This window comes from Orcinus orca, chromosome 1, assembly GCF_937001465.1.
Source record: "Orcinus orca chromosome 1, mOrcOrc1.1, whole genome shotgun sequence".
NCBI lineage: Eukaryota > Metazoa > Chordata > Mammalia > Artiodactyla > Delphinidae > Orcinus > Orcinus orca.
In genome coordinates this window covers 16,948,463-16,974,843 of record NC_064559.1, presented here as the reverse complement: position 1 = coordinate 16,974,843, position 26,381 = coordinate 16,948,463, and the positions used below count along the sequence as shown (strand labels likewise).

Here is a 26,381-nt window from a genome sequence, read left to right as displayed (position 1 = left end):
GTCAAGACTGGGAGACTTCAAGTAACTTGTTCAAGCCGCACAGCTGGTAAGAGCAAGGTCAGGACCTGAACTCAGGTCTGTGGCTTGAAAGCTCACTAATGCTCACTGCTGCTGACTGAACAGCAATATGAAAAAAGATAAGAAACAATATCTTTTTCTGAACCCAACTTTCTCAAATATATAATTTCCAATATGTTTCTTCTGTGTAAAAATATTTAATGGTTATATTTGCCTTGAAGAAATACTCTAAGTAAATATTTTAAGTTGACCTCAAACACCAAGAATTATGCCTTGCTTTCCATAACGAAGAAAGAGAATTTAAAATGAAGTAACATCATTGTGTTCATTTGTAAATAACATATTGCAACCAACTGTTTACTAACTGCTCAGACTGTTGATAACTAATCTAGCCCTGCTGCTCTCCAGAGACAATTTGCTGTGGATCAGATCAGGCAATTCAAACAATGCTAATTACAGTGAAACCCTTTTATATGAATTCCTGTTTGTTGCAGGGAGGAAGAAAACCCCTATATAAAAGGCTAAGGCACTTATCTCTGATTTTTGCTGAAACATAACACCTATTACCTAAGTTCAAGTTTAGATTAGTCTGATGAGTGTTGACTGAATAAAATGGATAAAGCTGTATTTTGTGTGGAAAAAATATGTATTTCAATGTTTATTGTACTGTCATGAATTATGTTAATTGTGTCTTTTTAATTGAAAGAGCAGATGTGGAAGTTTTATTTAAAGCAATATTTTCATTGAAATAAGCTATGTTGCTAAATGATTATTTACTGTCACAGAGATTCGTGCATTAAAAGACAAATGTGTCTCTATTAGAAAGAAACCAAGTCTTTAGGAAGTCTTCATTATGTCAGGGGATTTGCTGTAACATGATATCATTGTATTTATGATTTTATGGTGTTAAAATGAATATTAAATGAAACAAAATTCCCAAGGATTACTCGGGAGGCAGCTAAGTACATAACATTTTGTACAGATGGTTGGAAGGCACAATTTTGCTCCATCACTGCATCCGTATCCTTGAACGATTTCGACTGAAGACAGCATTTCTTTGAATTTTTCATTAAACCAGACGTCTTGAAATATGAATTCCTTTTATGTTTCTGTGAGTTTTGGCTAAAAGAACCCCAGTGAATAAATCATACAATACTACGTGTCACCAGCACTTGTGAATATTTCTGCTTTGTTATTCTATTCTCAGTAGAGCACCATTGATTATCAAACTCAGCGGAGAGCATTTTATGGTCATATATCTCCATTAGCTCCTAGTTTGACTACCATAGATTTTTCTGGTTAAGCCTGCATTATGTATTAGGAAGCCTATCTCTTCAATACAAAGTTTGATTTCATTTTTCTAAGCATAGAACTCTTATTATGTATTATGTATAAAGATTCTTATCTTTTATATGTAAAAATAGGCTGCACTGTCTTTGTGTAAAACTAAAACATATGCCATCTTTTTTCTTTCTCGATTCACAGTTAGCATATTACACTATGAAGATGAATCTCTACAATGCAATGGCTGTCAGGGTAAATATTTCTTCACTTGTTAAACAAATGAAAAGTCAATTGTGCCCTGAATTCGCTTTTAATAAAATGAGCAAACCAGTATAATGCAAATTTGATTGATATGCTAATGGTAAAGAGAGAAAAGAGTATATAGTTAAAAAGTTAGTTGTACTAAATAGTTTTGGCAGGGTTAAAAATTAGAGTAAAATGTAAAACATGTAGTTATCAATGCTTATGTTTTAGAATGTTAAATATCTCTGAGCCATGACTAGAGAAAGACTGTAAATATTAATGAAGCAATGTATTAGTTTCCATATGTCATATAAAATATTGTGATAAATAGATGAGCATGGTTCTGGAATATAAGATTCCTGCCCAATACAAATCAATTAGAAATTATTCATATGATTTCACAGTAATAAAGTCAGTTTCCAGCTTAGAAGTTTTATTTCTATCATTTCTGTGTTCACTTTTATGTGTTATTTGCCTAATAGGAAGCTGAATTTAGCGATTATGAGGCTTCCTTGGTTTCTGATGAGATTTGGGGAAGAGCCACGACAAAAGTATAATTTCTTTTGTATCAGACAATATGATTTTAGCTTAATTGTGAAGCTGTTATAAATGGGGAAATTTCTTAAGTGAATTTCATCAACGTCCTTAAAACCTGTGTTTTAATGTTACCCTATTATATTCTCTCTCATTAATCTATTAATTCTTGCTTCTGCTAATAACGGATTTTATTTTGGGTGAAGAAAGATAGTAAAATACCTTCTGAAAGTCCTGTGTTGAACTAAGGCAAGTTGAATTAACATTATTTTGCTGACTTACACTGCTTTGGGAGGGGATCTTCCTATGCAGATGTGAATGTGTTGGAGCCCAGCCCAGGGCAGATCTCTAGTATCTGTCCACCTCTCGGTGGTTCTGTAGTGTAAGGGGAAAAAAGAAGAGGAAGTAGATCTTTTTTGCTTCTTTTCCAGAGGCAGATACTCCAGATGCACTGGTCTATATTTACCTTTCTTAGAAATTCAGTAATATAAGAAAATAATGTGGCTTTCCTCTTTTAACGGGAATGCGTGAGTCTGGGAATTGAGGAGATTCAGATTCTCTGTACAGCTCTGCCAAAGACTTAACCTCTGAGCCTAAAACAGTGTTAGATTTTTTTTCTTTTCCGCATGCCCTTTGTCAGATACGTCTGCAAAGTAAAAAACAATAGATGACGGAGGACCTAAAGCAGTTGATGGCAGGAGGCTTAGACGTCCCCATAGATCACCATAGGTCACCAAGGGAGACCGAGGCACAGGAGTCAGGGTTAGAAAAATGCATTTTCTTGTTTATTATTTAGCCCCCAATTTTGTATTGAATTCTGATCTGGCTTGAATCATTAAGATTCCTTTTACCTTGACCGGGCATATCTAAGAAACTCATATCAAACCAAGCCATTGAGAAGGCAGTGTTTTTGACTTATTCTAACATCATACTAAAAGCTACATTTCCTAACGTTACTGAACCAAACTTGGGTCCTCTTGCCCATACACAGTAAAGCCAATCTACTGACACCGGGTTGTGGTGAAGGAAAGTGGAGCATTTATTTCAGGCACCAAGCAAGGGTTTCCGGTAGCTAGTGCTTAAAAGGCCCGAACTCCCTGAAGGAGTTCAGGGAAAGGTTTTTAAAGACAGGGTGAGGGAGGGGCATTGTGGGGTGTGTGATCAGCTAGTAAACATTCTTCCGATTGGTTGGTGGTGAGGTCATCAGGAGTCAACATCATCAACCTTCTGGTTCCAACCGGCCTGGGGTCTCCATGCTTGCGGGCAACATACAGTTAACTTCTTCTGCTTGGTGGTGGTTTCAGTATCTGCAAAACAGCTCAAAGCATACGGCTCAGAATATTATCTATAGTCCTTGAGGAGGAACTAAAGGTCCTTAACTTTGTTTAATGGCTAAACTATTATTATTTTGTCTTGCTTGACTGTTTTCCTTTCTTCCTGCATTTTCTCATTTCTCTGATTAAATTTACTCTTTGGAACTTGGGGAAGGCCTAGGAAGCTAAAACTTCTCTACAGACAAGAAGCAGATGGAGGCCGCGGGGTCGCGGGGAAGGCCCCATAGGGTCCTGCTCAGTCACACCTAATAGTATTGCCCAGGGTTACCTCATCTTTGCTTAAAATCAGCGGACAATGTTGAACTCTCCCTAAGTCCTGTGATCCTAGAAAACAGCAAAGTTTAAACCCCTCCCCCCCAACTCTTTTGTGTTTTGGAAACAGCTTACTGCAAAGAAACCCACCCTTCCCCATATGACTTAGCTGTGGATGGCCCCTTGTTTACCTATGACAAGGCCAGACACAGTCCCCCAAATTCCCATTTTTCTAACCTCACAAATGATTAGCTGAACTGCTTGTCTCCATTGGTCAACTGGAAAAAACATGTTTATTAACCAAACTGTGCTTAAGCTTCTCTCCTTCCCCTAGGTCCCTGAACTTTAGCCAGCATACGGCATCTCCTTAGTACCTCCTCCTGAGATGGGCTTCAGGGTAAAGCATTCTCAGATCTCCTATATGATTATGCCACCCTTTTATCCCACTTCCCCACATCAGGTTCTTTCCAGCCTTGTTCACACCTTCCTATTAAAAGGAAAACTCCTTTTGCCTAAGTTTCGCCATGTTTGCAAATCTTATGGTCAAAGATTCTCCTTATCGCAATAGTCCACCTCCATCACTGCAGGAATCACTCACCCCCTCTTTCTTGCAGTAATTCTTTCAAATCAAGTCTCTTCTTGCTAGGTCCAGATTTGTTTTCTTTCCTTTTTTTTTTTTTTAATAAGTTTATTTATTTATTTATGGCTGTATTGGGTCTTTGTTGCCGCGCGTGGGCTTTCTCTAGTTGCGGTGAGCGGGGGCTACTCCTTGTTGTGGTGCACGGGCTTCTCATTGCAGTGGCTTCTCTTGTAGTGGAGCACGGGCTTCAGTAGTTGTGGCACGCGGGCTCAGTAGTTGTGGCTTGCGGGCTCTAGAGCGCAGGCTCAGTAGTTGTAGCGCATGGGCTTAGTTGCTCCGCGGCATGTGGGATCTTCCTGGACCAGGGCTGGAACCCATGTCTCCTGCATTGGCAGGCAGATTCTTAACCACTGTGCCACCAGGGCAGCCCCATATTTGCTTTTTATTTGACACATTCCAGGAGAGAACAGTAGAGGTGGGAATGCAGTGGTCATTAAAGCAAAGGGAAGTAAGACTTGAGCATTACATAGAGGTTGAAATGATCCACTAAAGACACTCAGGAGTTTTTGTGAGGCTCTGTCGAGATGTAAATACTACTGTGGGAAATTTATAATAGAAACCCTTCTCTACAAAGATGTTCAAAGACTTCCTTCAGAGGTTTGGATGAGTTAATTTGGTAACTTGGTAATGAGGAATCAGCTGGCACAAGAGGCTGATGTGATTACCTAACAAAGATTAATTTTTAGCATTGAGTGATCACATGACTGGAACTGAACTTATTTGTAATGGACTTAGACAAATCTATTTGTAAGTGGATTTTTTGCAAGATGGTGCTCTGAAAATTTGTCTCTGCGGGAATGAGAGGCTGAAGAGACCAATGTGTGGTCCACATACCTTCATGGCATACACATCTGAAGATTACAACCCTAGCTTGATACCAGCAGCTGAAGTTTTACTTCTACTAGCCACAACTCTGCCTTTTCAGTTTTTAAGCTATGAAGTAACTTTGCTCAAAAGAGCTACCCTTTAAGTGATTAAAATGTGGGTGGCAGTGAGTGTACAGGTGGAAGAATTTCTAGGAGTAACAGATAACTACCAGAAATATATATGGCCAGTAATATTCAGACAGATATATTTTTATATATGCACCTAAATCATACAGTAGAAAATAAAAAACTTTTGTCTTACTCTGCCTCATATACTGATTCAATTGCAAATTATGTATTTGACTATTGACTACTAGCATGACAAGTTATATTCAATTGTCAAAGAAGCTAGTGGAGCATTTCTGAAAAGAGAAGGAATTTAAAATTTTCATTTGTAGCTAATCCATTCCTAAATAGATGTCACTTTTTTATAATGAAGAATAAATTATATGTATGTGATTATTTAATGTCATAGATATTCATATCTTGATTGCTGCCTTTATTTTTTAAAAGGTCACCTTTTCTCTAAAGATTTTACCATCCCCCTACCCGTGTAGAATTGATCACTCTCCTTTTTTTAATGTCCCTATTTTACCATCAACATACTTCTGTTGTAGAACCTGTAACAATTTATTATCCTTACTAATTTACATGTCTGTGTCCACCCTCCCCCACCAAATACTGTAAGTCTCTTGGGGCCCGGATCCTATCTTCTTAGTCTTTGTATCTACAGTTCCTGGCTTATGCTAGGTTGTTAAATAAATGTCCCTGAATAAATCAATGAACGTTGGCTCATGCTTTTTTAAACAAGGAGTAAAAAAGTTGTTTGTTTTAAATATTCTTTGTTTAGGTCCCTTGGCGGCCTTCATGGAAATTATTTAAGCCTTTGCTGGTAGATCTTTAAGGCTTTTTTGAGTGCCCAACTAGGCTAGGTGGTGTGGATAAACTGGACATGGGAAGGTAATATTTGGTCAGTGCAGTTCATATGTGAATGGAAGACCTCATGAGCTTTGTGACGTTGCCAAAATGTTGTAACAGGTACAAGCTTGAAGGAGGCTTGCAATGATATCAGCTGCTGTCAGAACCCACAGTGTGCCTGTACAAAACCCCTGCAACTGATTTGCAGCTAGGCCAGTGACAGTCAATTAATACAGCAGTAAATTGCTCAGTAAATTTTTATCTTAGCTCCTGGGGCCCTACTCCTCCCGTTTCTCCGTGCGACACATTATTGCCTTTTTGGTCTTTAATTTGAATTTACGCCAGGTTAAGGTTCTGCTTTTCCTCCAGCATCTTGGCTGCTGCTCTGTGGATCTCGTTTAAATTTGGCCCCCCAATTTTTTTTTCAGTTCTCACTCTTTGAACAGCTTTTAGTATCTTATACAAATGTCATGAGTTGATTCATCTACTCAACTTCTTTCTCTCCCTGTTCCATCTAGATGTACGATTGTGTATCTTTTTACAGCCTGGCGCAGAACTGACCCTCCATTTCTGATGCTACTGAGCATCTACTTAAGCACTTGGGTGTCACTTCAGACCCTCCAAACACAGGGCTTGGAGAATCAGTTTTCTAATACTATAAAGACGAAAGGCAAAATTACTTTATGTGTAGAAAGCCCATTTATAAATATCCACAGGTAGCAAAAACAAGTGCAGTTTAGTGGAATTATTTCATCCATCCTAAGGTCTTTTACTTGTTCCTTTTCTCCAGTACTTGGATTCGTGGTTCTCGACATTTAGGATTTTTTTTTCTTTATGGCTTTTGTTTACTGGCTGACCGCATCCAGGATGAAGCCTATTGTATGGAGTGGCACATGTGTTATATCTAATTCTTCCATTTCTAGGGATACGTCCATTCAGCCTCAACTGTGTCTTTGAGGCCCCCATTTCCCCAATAGAATGGTTCCAGATTCTCATATTTACTACCCAAGCGTGAATGGATATAGCTGGTAGATACCTGAGTATACCTTAGTCAAACCAACCGCCAGTGAGAGCTATATGTCTCTGAGGCATATATGCAAGAACAAGATTGCAATACCACGTAACTCCAAATCTTGGTAAGTCAGGAACATTGGTAAATAATAATGACAACAGTTAGCAATTGCATAGCAGTTACCACTCTCCAGGCACCATTCTAAGTATTTTAAATATTTTAACTATTGTCTGACATGAGCAACTCTCTGAGGTAGGTATCATTATGATTCCCATTTGAAAGATGAGAAAATGGAATCGCAGAAAGGTATCTTGCCCAAGGTCACATAGCTAGTAAGTGACAGTGTTAGGAATTGAACCCAAGAGGTCTGGTACCCACATTCCTGTTATTTCTGGTCACATATAGACTTGCCTTTACTTCTAGTCTTCTTCTCCTTTCTTCAGAAATCTGGATGAGAGCAACTACATGAACCCTCGACTGAGCTGTTAGGGAAATTTTATTGCTTACACTCTGGTTTTCTTGGTTGCCTGACCCCATGACCCGGGTAATTCATGAGCGTTCTTACTGGTAGTACATTTCACTCAGGGAATTCTAAATTTCGTAATAATTCATTGAAAACCAAATTGAGACATCCCAATTCAGTGTCACGTGCTTCCCCTTGTAGGCAGAATTGGATGGGGCTTAGGATGAAAAACGTCACCTTATAAATGAATGTTTGAGCTGTGGTCTTCACATATTGCTATTGTTAGCATCCGGATTTGTCATCTATCATAACCTCAGGTAAAACACCATTCTTGCTACAATTTTGAATGGATTTTTGTACAGGATGTAGCAAACGATGAAAGAGAATCTGTCATTTCTTTCCTATATGGAGTATAAGGTGCAGATCGCATAGATTTTTGTGATCCAAAAATTTGAATTTGGTTGTATTTGAACCTCCGCCCTACCTGTTTTGGACCCTGAAAAATTAGTAGAAAGAAAAGAGGACTTTAATTTTGTTAAAAGTTTAGAAGCCCCACCAAATAGTTACTAGGACTGCTGTTTTTCAACTGCGGATCTCTCCCTTTATAAATTAACTCTTAGAATACACTGGTCTTCAATAAAGTTAACCTAATGAGGATATATAATCTGGCACAGACTTTGGAAGTTAACAAAGCTAAACTCTCTAAGCATTACTGATTCCTTGCAATTCCTTTGAAAAGCCTCCTTTGGGTCATCTCACACATCTAGAATCCTAACTGGAACAATGTCATATGAATGCAGATTTCAAGAAGTGCGAACGTGTAGTATCTTGGAGATCTCTCTTGAAAAATATGTTCCAACAGACTTTTTCCTTTCATTTTCAGAGATCTGTGAGGAATGAAAAATGGTAATAATCTAAAACTTAGAGAGTTTTAAAGAACTGCAGATGTAATTAATTGTTTAAGGTAGAATTTCTTTTACCCTGGAAACCTTGTCCATGTTATTGATCAATCACATGTACTTTCTCAATGGTATTCATGGGTGTCTCAACCGATCCTTTATTGTTGCAGTTATTTTAAATGATTTAACTTGAAATTAGTGCCCCAAGACATTTTAGTTCAGATAGAAATCCTCACTTAAAGGAAAAAAAGGACTATAATAACAAGAGGACCACTAGAGTAACATATAAACATATATATATATATATATAACATATATAACATATATATAGGTATGTTTTTGACATGATAATGTAGTGGCATTGAGAATGAAAACTGTGATATTACTAGTTTTAAACACCCTATCTTTGAAAATTTAGTAAACCCACTTTTCTGTGCTCACTGCATAGTCTTCTAGAATGTTGAACATTCTAATAAGTAAAAGTATAATTATGATGTGTCCTATTTATATGCTCTCATATACATTTAGAGCATTAGTCCTGGGAAGGGTATCATCAGTGAATTTGTCTTTCATGTTTTAATTTTAATTTTAGGTGCCAAAACATTTTTTCTCTCTTTTGATAACATTAAGATTACTATGAATTTTGAGGAATAATAATAAACCCAATGGAGAGAAAATCTTTTCTATGAACAGATGGCTTTTGATATATCAAGGTTTTGCCATTTATTTTAGTGCTTAAAATAAACATTATTTATAAGACCACTTACATTTTGATGTTACTTAATGAGGAATATGCATCATTGATTTGACTAGCTTAAGAGGTCATTTAGAACTTGCCCGTTAACAAGCTGTAATCTGCTGAGCACACAATGACTTTGTTTAAAATTATCTATTCAGAGCTGATCAATGACAATAATTGTTTTATACCAATCACTTCTGAAAGTTGCTAATTACTTTGAAGGACATGAATACTAGCCCGTTTTTCGAAGTCGTAACCCACTCACCTTGAAGTTATCAAAAAGTCATTTTGTTATCAAAAGTCATTTTGCCTCTTGAAAGTACTTTGTTTTAAAAAGAAATTAAGTTTATTCACTAGTACTGGGATATCAGCAGGAAACATAGGCAAAATTTAAGATGTCGTTTGTTCCTATAACAGGAAGTATGGTAGAATCACAGCTATTTGTATCTTATATCAATTAGATACTGGTTAAACTGGGCTCCCTATAATGTAAGAAAATGGTGTCTTTTATATTAAAGAGCATTGCACACACTCTTTCTCTTTATACAGTACATCCCTCAGATGTTTTAGTGGGAAAAGCCTGGGCTTTGGAATAAGACAGAGCTGGGTTTGTGTCCTGGCTCTGTCATTTACTCTTTTACTCGTATTGCTGTGACCTTAATCAAGTTATTAACCTCAGTTTCTTCATTGTTAACATGGAGATCATGCCCTCTTCACAAGGTTACCATGAGGATTAAAGCAGTTAGCCTAATACCCGGCACATTCATGGAGTTCAGTAAATTTTAGATTCTTTACTTCACTGGATGGCGGCATCTTCACCCACTCACACGCCCAGCTTCTTCCAGCTGTTTTCACTCACTCCCCTCTAACAAAGGCATTGAAACGTTGATTATTATACTTCAGTGTGGATGAGTTTTAATTTGTTATCTTAACCATCCCTTAACCTGTTATGAGCTTTAATACCCAGTTGTGAATACCAGGATTTGTCTTGGAAAGGAATCGTAGCATGCTTTGGGGTAGATGTTTAAGGAGTTGGTGCATTAGAAGACTGTCTGAGAGCTTAATGGTGGACTCTGAGGGTGTGGTTAGTGCTGTTTCTTTAGTTGCTCAGTGTGGAGTGGGAAGGAGCCCATGCCATTGGCCTCTGGTAGTTCCCTTCCTACTGGCACAGATTTTTCAGCCAGTTTCAGAGTTTGCCCTTTCAACTTCTTTTCTCCAAGTGGGCATCTCCACTACTCTGCCATGACCTAATCATAAACCACCGTCCTCCATCTTTCCTTCTCAGTACTTCAGCATGCATGTTTTACGTTTTCTGGCACATTTAATCTTATTTTATTTAAAATTCAGTGGTGTTTTCATGTAATAGGTAGTCCATCCCTTAACAGTATTTGATATCCTAATATTTTCCCATGCTTCCTGAGTCACTTCTGTTGCCGATGATGGATTTTCTATCAGTAGTTTTGTTTACAACTGTTCCTGTCTTTAATACAATTAATACTATATATGCAATAAAAGTAAGCTGAAATTCATGTGAAGCCATCCAACCAGCTGTATGACCCAAGGCATTTATTTAAGCTCTCTAAGTGTCAATTTCCTCTTTTATCAAAGAAGGCTGATAATCTCTACTTCAGAATGATACTGTAATGATTAAATTAAATAAGCCAGGAAAATAGTCATTATTCACATGTATAATTTATATATATATATATATATATACATATTACAATTGGTTATTCTTTTTCATTAGGCAAATGGTTTTTGTATCAATTCCTCCTGTCTCTTTGCCAGCCATAATACAGTTTTGGTCAAATTAGAGGGAGGTAGTTTCTAAACTGAGTATAGAACTTTAGAAAAATTAATTTTTATTTATTTAAATAATTAAGCTCTAAATTAAGATCATTTGAAAACTATTTAGAAAGACACATTCTATAACATCGTTACACTAGCTTGTTATTCTACTTAGTTTTACTTTGCAGAATTAATTTCTCTGATTTAATTTTTCTTATAATAAGAACAGTAAGATAAGTGGTTTTGCATAACTTCAGTTATTTTAGTCATTCTCATACTGGGAGGTTGACTGAAACATTTCTTCAAAGTCTTCACATTTAATATTTCAGATTGTAAAATACCTTTTAAATGGCCATATTTTACAACAGAGAAAAATAAGGGCTCATAATTCAAGTAAAATATTTTTCCTGTTTATTCTTATAGATCCAGCATTCAAGGTTATAAGAATTTTAAACTCAGCATATTTAGTAAAAAAATCATAGGCTTTTGGGATAAAACCCAACGGACTGAGGCTCATTCTCTTATTAATTACTTTTTCCTATGAAAAAATAAATTTTAAAGATGTGTGTTCCTAGCCTAGCTAACTTTGCAAAACATTGGAAGGACTTCATATCCAGAAAAAGAATCGTTCATAGTATGTGAATAATTCATAAATATATGGAAACTGCTGGAAAATTTTAGAGAATGAAGTTAAGTCTTTATACAAGGCTAAGTTAACATTTTTTTCAATTTTTTCTATTTCTTCTTCTTCTACTCCTTTAAAGAAGTTGAGTTTTTTTTGGTTTTCCACAAAATTAGGATCTATACATTATAATTTTTGTTTTGAGTTTTTCTAATAGAGGTTGTATTAGCAAAAATAGAGCTTAAAGAGATTGATTCTTCTTATGATTACTGGGGCTTTTAAGGCATCTAGTAGCCCACTTAAGTATGTTTTCTTAGACACCAACACTCCTCTCCTCTCAAAAAAGAAAAAAAGATACTTTCAACAGAAATATTTGTTCACTGAAAATTGCAGTTCACTTTGTTCACAGTTCTATATTGCAATGGTTTAGAAAATGGGCCCTGAGTCCTAATTTGACTCCTGAATCCATCACTAATAGCTGAGTAATTACGGGAAAATTGAATAACTTCTCTTTTCAGCAGTTTTCTCATTTGTAAATATCTCATAGAAATGTTCTAATGATTAAATGCATACATACAAACAAAACCCTTAGAATAGTGCCTCACACATAATAAGAGCTCAATAAATGTTACCTACTGTTATTATTAAAGAAGTATTAAAATGTCATGATGAAGGTACAAGACAACATTTTGTTTAAAGATTTTGATAGCACTGAATTTAAAAAGCCCATTAAAGGGAGTTCCTTAGCAGTCCAGTGGTTAGGACTCGGTGGTTTCTCTTCCAAGGCCCCGGGTTCAATCCCTAGTCAGGGAACTAAGATCCTGTAAGCCGCATGGTGTGGCCAAAAAAAAAAGTCCATTAAAAACATTGATTTCAATGAGATGAAATACAATCTTCAAGCCCATCGGTTATGAAAAACAAAAAATTTGTTTGGTCAGGAAGCAGAAGAGTTAGGAATTGGTAAAGCAAATTTTTGATCTTTCAATAGCTAATTTCACTTTTAGTATTTGTAAAACAATGATAAATATTATAAAAAATTATAGTAACCTAGAGTATGTTTTTGTCTTTATAATATTTTATAATAAATCTATGAGTACAACCTATATTTGCAACTGTTATATTAGTGGAAAAGCCTAAGACTTTATTTGATAGGAGTCATCATCATTACCTTGATTTTGAAGAATTATTAATGTTTTCACTAAAAATGTTCACTGGCATATTTCATCTTTTTATTTAATTCAATAGATTCAGAGGCGATGGCGAGGCTATAAGATTCGGAAATACTGCTTTAATTATTTTTATTTGAAGGAGTACCTGAAAGCTGTTTCAGAGACCAATGATGCAGTTAGGTGAGTAGTGTAATCACTAGCCTACTCGTCACAATTTTAGAAAGGTTACTCCATAGATGTTGATCATTATCAGACTTAGGAATACTTTCTAAAACTAAGTGATATTTTAGGCAGAAATTTATTGATAAGATAGAGATATCTGATTCTCTTTAACAATTTGAGGCTGTTGTATTTTTAAATATCTTATACTCTTGACTGTAAATTAGATTATTCATGTGTGTAGTAGGCCTACCTTGACACTATGCAAATAGCTTAGTTTCAGTAAAATTGCCTCATTTTGAGATGGATTTTTCTGTAAAAGGATTACATAGATGAAGGCTTAAGTATGACAATCCTCAGAACATGTTCATCGGCAAGAACTTGCCTCTCAAAGAAGAAAACATTATGGAACACATTAAAATGGACTGTTTTACTGTCGGTTTTTATTTCTGTAAACACATAGAAAGATACCACCTGGATTTAGGCCTTAGGGCGATGTCTTCTGTAGATTTAAAGTTATTGCAGCACTGTTCATTCAGCTTTACCAAAGCTCTATGTACTAAGTTTTCATATTACTTCAAAAATCGCTAGTCTTGGGCTTCCCTGGTGGCGCAGTGGTTGAGAGTCCGCCTGCCGATGCAGGGGACGCGGGTTCGTTCCCCGGTCCGGGAAGATCCCACATGCCGCGGAGCGGCTGGGCCCGTGAGCCATGGCCGCTGAGCCTGCGCGTCCGGAGCCTGTGCTCCACAACGGGAGAGGCCGCAACAGTGAGAGGCCCGCGTACAGCAAAAAAAAAAAAAAAAAAAAAAAAAGCTAGTCTTCTCCTCTTGTAATGTTGCCCCATTCCAATAACATATAAGCGACGTATGCTTATAATAGATTTCAATAAAAAGGAAATAGTGACGAATCATAGTTGACATTTACATAATAGTTTTACTTTCAGTTTTCACATACATTATCTCATTTTACTCTTAACGTTTTTTGAGCTAGAGAGAACAATCGACATTGTTAGGACAAAGGTGTTCTCTGAGACCCTAAAATTATATATATATATCATAAGAAATGTCTAAAAACTGACTTCCCCACTTTTAACTTTCTCGCATATGTTGTGTGTATAAAAGAGTCTGGTCTTTGGAGACTGAGTATGGGGAATTTGTAAAGTTCATTTCCTTGGAAATAGCAATGAAGATTTGGGGAAGCTGGAATAGGATTTAGTTAATGAGAAAAGTTGGAACACGCAGAAACATATGGGCCACCGGGGCTGCTATTTACTTTCTTCCTAAGAAATCCAAAGTTCTCTTGATGGGCTGGCTGGCTGTAAATGGCAGGCTTTAGCTTGTCAGGAGGAAAGAGCTAGTGGAAGATGCAAGAGGGAGAATTTGAGTAGGATTGGGCCTAGTGTGAGGCAAGGGAGACTCTTAAGGCACAGAAGTTAAGGAGGCGCTCGCTGCCAGGGTCATGCAGCTGCCGACCCTGCACTTTCCCAGCCTTGAGAGTGTATCCTTAAATTTTACATTTTAGAGGCCTCACTTGCTTCATCCAAGTCCTGTGCCTGAATAGGAGAAGGTTCTCAAAGAGACAAACACGTGGAAGGTGGTTTTAGAAAGGCCTGTTTCTTCTGTTCAACAGATATTTCCATTTATCCTTGTTTTGTTCCTGATTTTACTGGGAATATGTCTAGCCACTAGAGAGTCTGGTGTATCTGTGCTGACAATTTGGTTTAGCCTGGTATTCTTTATCATATTACGGACTTATTCTTTTTACTTCTACCTCTCTTAGAGGTCATATATTTTTCAGGTGTATATTCTCCATCAGTGATTAATTTCCTAATTGTTTACCCCCTCTTTGTTCTTGTATTTATTCCTAGACTGTTTGTAGTTCCTTTGCTATTATTATCATTGTTGTTATTTTTATCTTGGAATGGGGTATTGTAAAAAGACAGTGTTGGGGAAGGGCTAGGGCTGTGCTCTGGGGGTGGTAGGGACATGGTGCATGGAACATGATGGAAGGATTGGCTAGGGATAAATCCAGCAGGGACCATAACATACCAGGGCATTTTAGGCCATATTAAAGCTTGGAGTGGACTTCCTTTTTAAGGAGAGCAGCAACATGATTACACCTATGTTTTGGCATGCATGTTCAATTGCATTTTTCATAATAGTTATATTTAAATAGTCTGGTACATTTAAAAAATATCTATTAGGGTATTAATTTTACTGAAATAAAGTGTTTTCTTCTTTCTCATGGAAGAATATGCAACAGATTTGTTTGGATTGTTTCTTCATGTTTCTTTATCCTATTTTCCATTGAAAACCATTGCAATCCAGACTCTAGTTTCCTTTTCCTTCATAACAAATTCCACCCAAAGCAGCTCAAAACAATACACACTTATTATCTCATCATTTTATCTATCAGGAATCTGGGAGGGCTTTGCTCTGTGCCTGGGCCAAGGTCTCTCATGAGGTTGCCATCTGGCTCTCGGCCAGAGCTGCTGTCTCATATGGAGGCTCGACTGGGGGAAGATCCACTTCTAAGCTCACTCACATCGGCCTCAATTCCTCCAGCCATTGGCCACTGGCATACCTCAGTTTCTTGCCACGTGGACCTCTCCATAGGACAGCTTATAACATGGAACTTGGCTTCCTTCAGAGCAACTGAACCAGAGAACAGGAGAAAACATCCAAGATGGAAGCCGTATCCTTTTGGTAACCTAATATCAGAAGTGACATCTTATCACTTTTGCTGTATCCTATTCATTTAAAGTAAGAGACTAGGTTCATCCCACACTCAAAGGGGAGGATCACACAAGGGGATGACTTCTGGAGTGGGGATCGTTGGAGGCCACCTTAGAGGAGACTTTCCATGTACAGTGACTTGCGTATAATATTTGTTCAATAAGCACGTTGATTTTCAGCATTTGCCTAGGACAAAAGTTACTTTACATTAACTTAAGGCAATTTTTTTTAACATCTTTATTGGAGTATGATTGCTTTACAATGGTGTGTTAGTTTCTGCTGTATAACAAAGTGAATCAGCTATACGTATACTTATATCCCCATATCTCCTCCCTCTTGCGTCTCCCTCCCACCCTCCGTATCCCACCCCTCTAGGTGGTCACCGAGCTGATCTCCCTGTGCTATGCGGCTGCTTCCCACTAGCTATCTGTTTTACATTTGGTAGTATTTATAAGCCCATGCCACTCTGTCACTTCATCCCAGCTTACCCTTCACCCTCCCCACGTCCTCAAAAAAAAAATGGTTCTGAAGAACCTAGGGGCAGGACAGGCATAAAGACGCAGATGTAGAGAAAGGCAATATTTTTATGTGATATCTTTTCAAGATTATGTTTCAAACTTTAATATTGTATCAAAGCAATTATGATGTATCCTAATTACTTCTACCAACAAGCATTAAAATGTATAGTTTCTGGATTTCAAAGAACATATGAAAGATCTAGTGCATTCCTCTGTCTTTGGACAGGATAAAATCATTTACAGAAAATAAATTAGTAAAATATATTTTATATCAGAATACGTTTTGCACTAAAATTGTTTTGCACAATTCAAGGCCAGACAACACTGGGCTTATAACTTTAGCTTATCTGCTCTTTCATTAATAGAAATAGTTTATCTATTCTATAGTTAATAGTAAAAAACTATATATACACACACACAAGGATATATTCTTTAACCAAGAGTGGACTTATCACAAAGCTAAATGGAATTGATTAATTTAAGGCTGAGTCTGCATTTGGTAGACAAGTTTCTTTGTAATATCTAGCTTGATATGCAAAAATTGCCCCAGGTTATGAATGAGAAAATTATATAATGAAATTAAAAATTAGCTACAGAGTTACAGATTAGTAGCTTTAATAAAAAAAAAAAAAAAAAAAAAAAAACATTATTAGCTTGAAGTGCAGAAAAATGACTTTTTTTTTGGACAGAAATTCAAGCTAAAAGTAATATATTCCCCCAAGTTTAATGCTTCAGTGTAGTTGTTGGTTGTTAATAGTGCATAACAATAGGTCTGTTTTGAGTGTGAATTTGTCATTCATCAAAGCAAATTAGTTTTTCAGCATGTTGATTTTGTGTAGCCCTGGTTTGGCTAGAAAGATTTTTATGGGTATAATTCTTTACCTATCTTTGCATACATCAGCAAAGGCTTTTTTAAAGGATGTATTTGTTTATTTGTTTTTTCTGTAACAGCTTTATTGAGATGTAATTCACATACCATACAGTTTATCCATTTAAAATGTACAATTCTGTGGAGGTTAGCATTGATATATTCACAAAGTTGTACAACCATCGCCACAATCAATTTAAAACATTTTCATCATCATAAAAAGAAATCCTATACCCTTTCCAGTCACTCCCCCACCCCTACCATTCTTCCCATTCCTGCCCAGTCCTAGGCAACCCCTAATCTACTTTCTGTCTCTGTAGATTTGCCTATTCTGGACGTTGCAGATAAATTGAATCTTATAATATGTGGTGTTTTGTGACTGATTTCTTTCCCCTAGCCCGATGTTTTCAAGGTTTATCCATTTTGTAGCATATATTAGTACTATATTCCTTTTTCCTACCAATTAATATTCCATTTTATGGATAAGCCACATGTTATTTATCCATTTACCAGTTGATGAACATTTGAGTTGTTTCTGCTTTTTGACTATTATGAATGATGGTGCTATGAACACTCATGGACAAGTTTTTGTGTGGCCGTATGTTTTTATTTCTCTTGGTTACGTCATGAAAGCTTTAAGCTAACAAATTCAAGAATGAGTGGTCAAGAACACTAACTTTGGACTCAGATCAACGGGGATTAAAATCATGGTTCTGCCACTCTCTAGTTTTGTAACCTTGAAATAGTTACTTAATCTTTCAGAAATTAGGGCTCTTCATCTGTACACTTTGGAGCAGCAGTATTTACTTTGCAGAATTTTTGTGAGGCATGCAGTATAGGAATCATTGAGCATATAATTGACATTCTTCAAATAGCAGCTATTATTATCAAGGACAAGATAGAGAAAAACGGAGCCAATATTTGTAAATATATACCTCCCTATGATATTACAGAATTAACATTCAGTTTTATATGAGGCTATTTTTAATTCAAAGTAAGCAAACAGATATAAAATTTCATGAATTAGGTTGTATATATATATATGTTTTTAGTTTATAGAAACATTAATCGCCAAGTACACTATAAGTCGTCAGTATTTTGTGACATTAAACCATGTCTAAAAACTGTCTTTCAGAGAGCTCGAAGGAAAAGCAAAGAATAGAACATAGTACAAAAGTTGGGAAAGAGACAATCAATGAAAACTTAGTTTTCTTTTTTAATTTAGAATTCTTTTACCATTTTATGGTAAAGAAGAATATATATCAACATAACACATGCATATTGTTAAATATATTACCTATTAACAATGTTTTATATTAGATAAAAGAATCGCCTTACCACATTATCTTACCCAGTCCCTAATGGTTATCACTTTCTTCTCTTAGCTATTTCTTCTTCTTCTTTCATTTTTTTATAAATTTATTTATTTTTGGCTGCATTGGGCCTTCATTGCTGCGTGTGGGCTTTCTCTAGTTGTGGCGAGCGGGGGCTACTCTTTGTTGCGGTGCGCAGGCTTCTCGTTGCGGTGACTTATTCTCTTGTTGCAGACCACGGGCTCTAGGCTCATGGGCTTCAGTAGTTGAGGCACGTGAGCTCAGTAGTTGTGGCTCACGGGCTGTAGAGTGCAGGCTCAGTAGTTGTGATGCACAGGCTTAGTTGCTTTGCAGCATGTGGGATTTTCCCGGACCAGGGCTCGAACCCGTGTCCTCTGCATTGGCAGGCAGATTCTTTACCACTGCACCACCAGGGAAGTCCTGCTATTTCTTCTTGTACTCACTGAATGTTTCTAAACTATATGCTGATCTGATATTGCCTGATTTTACACCTCAGATCTTTTAAATTAGTTGTATGTAATATGGTAGAGGAGGATTTAACTCTCTTATACTTCTCACCTCCACTTGTATCTCTTTTTAGATGAATCTATATCAGTATTTACATTTTTGTGATTATGGAAGTAGGGTTCTTTACAAAAGCAATTAATGTAGGATGAGTATATTTACTTTATTCCTTTTTTGGTTAATTTCTATCTTCCTTATTTTTTCCTCTTATATGCAAATTATATGTGCCATTCATTATTTTCCAGTTATTCTATCTTAGTAGGAAATCCAATTAAGTCCCCCTTTCCTCTGGAGCATGCCCTGTTTGGCCTCCCCTTCGTCCTGCTCCAAACAAACTGAATTTTCTCTAGACACAATAAAGATGTCTTCTTGAGAAGACATTTCTTAACTTCCTTTCTCCTGGGCTGGACTCACTATTCTGTGGATCTGTGTTACGTTTTCATGATTTATTTCCTTGTTTTTCCTGGAGCAACTGCTATAATAATGATCACGGAAGGCAATTTTTGGAGTCTTTGCTTATTTTAAATGTCTTATTCTATCCTGAAATTTGATTAGTAGCTTGGCTGCATATAACATTCTAGGTTGCAAATTATTTTTCCTTAGAATTTTGAAGGAGTTGCTCCCTTATTTTTAACATTCAGAATTGCTAAATACTCACTATTCTGTTTCTCCTCTCTTTGAAAGTGATCTATTTTTTTCCCTTTTTCAATGTGTGTTAATTCAAGTTCACCAAGAAACAGATGCTAAGATGGAATTAGATGTGCAAGAAGTTTATTGGGGGGAAGAAGCAGGACGAAGTGGGGAAAACCTTCAGTCTGTAGCACAAGTCTGGCACCTATGAAGAGAGAGAAGGAAGAAAAATTGGGGAAAGACTGGGATTGCAGCACGTTTTCAAGAAAGGCTGATGGCTCGTCCTCAAGCCAAAGTTACCCTTTGGAGGAGTCTGCTGTCTTGCCAGAATGATCCTGCCTTAGTACCCCATCATTCTCAGTCATTGGCTGGAAGTGACCTGGAGAAGGTGTGACCTTGGTATGAACATGTTGGAGGATCCAGTGGTACATTTGTAGGTCATTAAAGGATGTTTTGAATTTTTTTCCTGACGTTTTTGAAATTTCTCAATTTTATGACTTCTGTGACTTTTATTTGCTTCCATTGTTCTGAGCATCAGTGGATACTTTAGTTCTCCAGTATTTTCTTATATTATTTCTGTGATAATTTCCTTGTTTCTATTTTTCTTTATTCTTTTTTTTTTTTTTTTTTTTTTGCTGTATGCGGGCCTCTCTCTGTTGTGGCCTCTCCTGTTGTGGAGCACAGGCTCTGGACACGCAGGCTCAGCGGCCATGGCTCACGGGCCCAGCCGCTCTGTGGCATGTGGGATCCTCTTGGACCAGGGCACGAACCCATGTCCCCTGCATCAGCAGGCGGACTCTTAACCACTGCGCCACCAGGGAAGCCCTTTTCTTTGTTCTTTTATTGGCTGGATGATGGACCTCCAGAAGTTACGTGGGGAGTCTCTTATACTTTTCTGCCCCTTTCCTTATCCTGGGCCTTTATCCTCCCATTCTACTTTTGTGAGAGACTTCCTTCCTACCCTTCTACTGAAATTTTTATTTTAGCAATAATTTTTAACTTTCATGAAATATTTCTACTCTTTTGATCATTTCTTTTTTGTATCCTTCTGTTCTATTAATAAAATATCTCATATTTCTCTAAAATACTGGAGCAGAAAGGGTCTTGGCAGGAAGCAGAATCCACCTCAGGATTTATTCCTCAAATAAAGAGAGTTAAATGAAAGGGTAATTGCAGAGATGTGCACAGGGTTAAGGGCTCAGCAAGAGAGGTTTTGGCATCCAGAGACCAGCAACAGTGCGATGTTGCTATTTCTAGGGTAGAAGAGTTAAGGGGAAGGAATAACATTAATGGCTATAGTGAGAACCAAGGAGAAGTGAGAGCCCCCGACCCCTGGCCGTGACCTACACTTGTAGAGGCATTCAGTTATTGCCAGAGGTGTGTGGCATCAAAGAAGAGAGAGGAATGAGGAGGAAATACCCCCAACTTCTTCCTCCTGAATACTAGTGTTCTGTTAGACTAAACCCATCTGTAAAACAATTTGTAGGGCTTGATCCCAGTGCAAGTGTGTAGAATGGATTGGAGGTGTGGCAAATGAAAAATAATCAGCACTGATAATAATTCAAGTTCAGAGGATAACTTTCATTTAGTCTCTGTGATACCGATTTCCTCCAGGGTGGTGTTTTTATTTTTATTTTTTCAATTGGTTATTATCACCTTCCCTTTTAAGTTGGAGCCTTTCCTCACGCAGCTGGTGATCTTCAGCTGTTTGTTTACACATGCACATGAGGAACTGAAATGCCAGTTTGGGTGTGTATGTACATAAGCAGGTTTTGTTGATTGGCAGGCTTCGGTTCCTTTTAAAGTGATTGGACAAGGGAGCTGGCCCCTTTCACTGGGGGGATGCCCAAATGCCGGTATGTGGAAGTCTTTCTTACAGGCTATTTAGTTTCTCCAAAGAAGAAATTTCTGATACTCTGTTGAGGGAGAAGATGCTGTAGCTGCATTTGGGTGAATGGTGAAAAAAGGGAATTGTGCTTCACACCTACAAATTTCCACTCTGGGTCCTATTCCTTTTCTCTCAGTTCCTTCAGAGAACGCATCTTTGATCCCCTCACCTAAGTGATCAAAACCTGGATGCCGCCATTCTCTGCACGTATGTGTTAAAGAAACACACAAAAGTGTGTGGCCATTGTAGCTGTGTAGCCCAAGGTTAAATTGCTAAATTGTAGCAGAACTGAGATGGAATTCTAGATGACCTCATACATGGTGCTCTTTCCAGTATATTATACTGTTTTAATACTATCTTAATTCATTTCAAAATGAATGAAATGGTAGAAAGATCATAGGAAATAAAAGTTTCTCAGTTGGACTATGTTTGATGCATAGTGTTAAATTCTAGATGTCACTATTTATGATGAATATTGACTCAGAAATCTGCATCCAACGGAAAACGACCAGGAATTTAAGGGACTTAGAAATCATGAAGAGTTGGAATTCTGAGACCGGAAAACAGCAGCCTAAATGAAGGCATGATGTCAGTCTTCAAATTTTAAAGAACTGTCACGCACTACATTTATAAAAAGGGAAAAAATTAAGGCAAATGGGTAGATTTGCGTTCAACATGAAAAATATATTTCCAATAATTCAGTACTACTCAGTGATAGGCTGACTTGTGAGCTACAAAATATTCCAACAGAAGGATTCATCTAAAGTGTCAGGTAGACCTTTGTGTAGAAAGAATTTCTGCATTTGATGACAAGCTAGGAGATTCCCAATTCTCTTTAAATCAGAGATCATTTGCTTCATATGGTAATAAATATATTTAAAAGAAAACAAATCGAGACTTCCGGGAAGATGGCGGAAGAGTAAGACGCGGAGATCACCTTCCTCCCCACAGATACACCAGAAATACATCTACGCGTGGAACAACTCCTACGGAGCACCTACTGAACGCTGGCAGAAGACCTCAGACCTCCCAAAAGGCAAGGAACCCCCCATGTACCTGGTTAGGGCAAAAGAAAAAACTAAACAGAGACAAAAGGATAGGGACGGGTCCTGCACCAGCGGGAGAGAGCTGTGAAGGAGGAAAAGTGTCCACACACTAGGAAGCCCCTTCGCGGGTGGAGACTTCGGGAGGCGGAGTGGGGGAGCTTGGGAGCCGCGGAGGAGAGCACAGCAACAGGGGTGCGGAGGGCAAAGCGGACAGATTCCAGCGCAGAGGATCGGGCCGACCGGAACTCACCAGCCGAGAGGCTTTTCTGCTCGCCCGCCAGGGCGGGCGGGACTGGGAGCTGAGGCTCCGGCTTTTGTCGGAGCGCCGGGAGAGGACTGAGGTTGGCGGCGTGAACACAGCCTGCAGGGCGTTAGTGCACCGCGGCTAGCCGGGAGAGAGTCCGGGGAAAAGTCTGGACCTGCCGAAGAGGCAAGAGACTTTTACGTCCCTCTTTGTTTCCTGGTACACGAGGAGAGGGGATTAAGAACGCTGCTTGAGAGAGCTCCAGGGACGGGCGCGAGCCGCGGCTAAGAGTGCGGAGCCCAGAGACGGACATGGGACGCTAAGGCCGCTGCTGCCGCCGCCAGGAAGCCTGTGTGCGAACGCAGGTCACTAGCCACACGCCCTTCCGGGGAGCCTGTGCAGCCCGCCACTGCCAGGGTCCCGGGATCCAGGGACAACTCGCCCGGGAGATCGCACGGCGCGCCTCAGGCTGCAACGTCACGCCGGCCTCTGCCGCTGCAGGCCCGCCCCACACTCCGTGACCCTCCCTACCCCCCGGCCTGAGTGAGCCAGAGCCTCCAAATCAGCGGCTCCTTTAACCCCGTCCTGTCTGAGCAAAGAACAGACGCCCTCCGGCGACCTACACGCACAGGCGGGGCCAAATCCAAAGCTGAGCCCCTGGGAGCTGTGAGAACAAAGAAGAGAAAGGGAAATCTCTCCCAGCAGCCTCAGAAGCAGCGGATTAAAGCTCCACAATCAACTTGATATACCCTGCATCTGTGGAATACCTGAATAGTCAACGAATCATCCCAAATTAAGGAGCCCTGTGGATGAAAGGCTCTTGGTGCTGCAGCCAGGAGTCAGTGCTGTGCCTCTGAGGTGGGAGAGCCAACTTCAGGACACTGGTCCACAAGAGGCCTCCCAGCTGCACATAATATCAAACAGCAAAAATCTCCGAGAGATCTCCATCTCAACGCCAGCACCCAGCTTCACTCAACGACCAGCAAGCTACAGTGCTGGACATCCTATGCCAAACAACTAGCAAGACAGGAACACAACCCCACCCATTAGCAGAGAGGCTGCCCAAAATCATAATAAGTCTACAGACACCCCAAAACACACCACCAGACGTGGACCTGCCCACCACAAAGACAAGATCCAGCCTCATCCACCAGAACACAGGCACTAGTACCCTCCACCAGGAAGCCGACACAACCCACTGAACCAACCTTAGCCACTGGGGACAGACACAAAAAACAACAGGAACTACGAACCTTCAGCCTGCAAAAAAGGAGACCACAAACACAGTAAGATAAGCAAAATGAAAAGACAGAAAAACACACAGCAGATGAAGGAGCAAGATAAAAACCCACCAGACCTAACAAATGAAGAGGAAATAGGCAGTCTACCTGAAAAAGAATTCAGAATAATGATAGTAAGGTTGATCCGAAATCTTGGAGATAGAATGGACAATAGAATGGACAAAATGCAAGAATCAGTTAACAAGGACCTAGAAGAACTAAAGATGAAACAGGCAACGATGAACAACACAATAAATGAAATTAAAAGTACTCTAGATGGGATCAATAGCAGAATAACTGAGGCAGAAGAACGGATAAGTGACCTGGAAGATAAAATAGTGGAAATAACTACTGCAGAGCAGAATAAAGAAAAAAGAATGAAAAGAACTGAGGACAGTCTCAGAGACCTCTGGGACAACATTAAACGCACCAACATTCGAATTATAGGGGTTCCAGAAGAAGAAGAGAAAAAGAAAGGGACTGAGAAAATATTTGAAGAGATTATAGTTGAAAACTTCCCTAATATGGGAAAGGAAATAGTTAATCAAGTCCAGGAAGCACAGAGAGTCCCATACAGGATAAATCCAAGGAGAAATACGCCAAGACACATATTAATCAAACTGTCAAAAATTAAATACAAAGAAAACATATTAAAAGCAGCAAGGGAAAAACAACAAATAACACACAAGGGAATCCCCATAAGGTTAACAGCTGATCTTTCAGCAGAAACTCTGCAAGCCAGAAGGGAGTGGCAGGACATATTGAAAGTGTTGAAGGAGAAAAACCTGCAACCAAGAATACTCTACCCAGCAAGGATCTCATTCAGATTTGATGGAGAAATTAAAACCTTTACAGACAAGCAAAAGCTGAGAGAGTTCAGCACCACCAAACGAGCTCTACAACAACTGCTAAAGGAACTTCTCTAGGCAAGAAACACAAAAGAAGGAAAAGACCTACAATAACAAACCCCAAACAGTTAAGAAAATGGGAATGGGAACACACATATCGATAATTACCTTAAATGTAAATGGAGTAAATGCTCCCACCAAAAGACACAGATTGGCTGAATGGATACAAAAACAAGACCCATATATTTGCTGTCTACAAGAGACCCACTTCAGACCTAGAGACACATACAGACTGAAAGTAAGGGGATGGAAAAAGGTATTTCATGCAAATGGAAACCAAAAGAAAGCTGGAGTAGCAATTCTCATATAAGTTATATATATATATATATATATATGTAGTTTGCTTGAGTGCAGTGTTTTTTGTTTTCTGTACTGAATTCATTAGCATGGGTCGGTATAAAATTTAGCATAGGTCAATATGTAATTTGTAAACTAATAAGGTCTTAAAAGTGAGGAATTAAGTCTTTTAAATTTAATTATTTATTGCAAAGAGCAGAATAGCATACATAAACAGGTGCCTAAGGAAAACTTGTATTCTAATATGGAACTCTCATGAACACCTTTTTTTTTTCTTCTAACGGTATGATAGTAGGCCATTTGATTATTTTTATGGCTTTACCTTTACAACAATGAAATATTCGTAAATTTTAAAAAGTATTTTTCTTTATTTGATGCGGGTGGGATACTGGAGAAATGAAAGGTCAAACATCTATTGAGGAATCCATACTTGTCTATATATTGTGTACTTTTATTTCAAGAACTGATTTAAAATTCCTAAAAGGATGCTATAATAAGTTATTATGCCATTTTACAGACTGAATTAAGTGAATTTCAGGGAGGTATGAAACTTGCCTAAGGCTATCCAGCTACCAAGCGGTAGAAGTGAGAATTAAATCCAGGTATACCTATTAAAAAAAAAAAAAAAAAAAAAAAAAAAAAGAAGGCGAGGGCAGCACCAGGGTATGGGGTTGTTAGTTTTATAGGGGTGAGTAATTTCATACGCTGATGAGTGGGAGGAGTATTCCAGCTATTTTGGGGAAGGGGTGGGGATTTCTAGGAATTGAGCCACCGCCCACTTTTTGACCTTTATGGTCATCCTTGGAACTGTCGTGGCACCTGTGGGTGTGTCGCTTAGCTTGCTGATGTGTTACAATGAGTGTATACTGAGGCTCAAGGTCTAGTGGAAGTAGACTCGTCCGCCATCTTGGACCTATTTTGTTCTAATCAGTTTATGTTGTGTCCTCGGGCTATGTAATTCTTTTAAAGGTTGTGCCCTGCCCCCTTTCCTCCTGTTTCATATTGAATATATAATATTTACCAGAGTATGTTTTAATAATTAATACATGATATATTGTATAATTAATTTATATATCATATATATAATGATATCTATAGGTATTTGTTCTAATAAGTCATTAAAAATAAATGAATATTCTTTTTCTTTCATAAAAAAATATATAAACATTTTTCTATGTCAATAAATATC

The 26,381-nt window shown here is 38.2% G+C and overlaps 1 protein-coding gene across 3 annotated transcripts in view; it reads left to right on the top strand.

Moving 5' to 3' along the window:
• Window positions 1-26,381, top strand: part of SPATA17 (spermatogenesis associated 17) — a 195,441-nt gene that overhangs the window by 38,417 nt on the left and 130,643 nt on the right. For all 3 annotated transcript variants that reach the window (XM_033430459.2, XM_033430458.2, XM_004271030.3), the window contains 2 exons: window positions 1,504-1,554; window positions 12,858-12,961. In XM_033430459.2, the coding sequence (XP_033286350.1) occupies window positions 1,504-1,554; window positions 12,858-12,961 (155 nt within the window). The remainder of the gene's footprint in view (window positions 1-1,503; window positions 1,555-12,857; window positions 12,962-26,381) is intronic.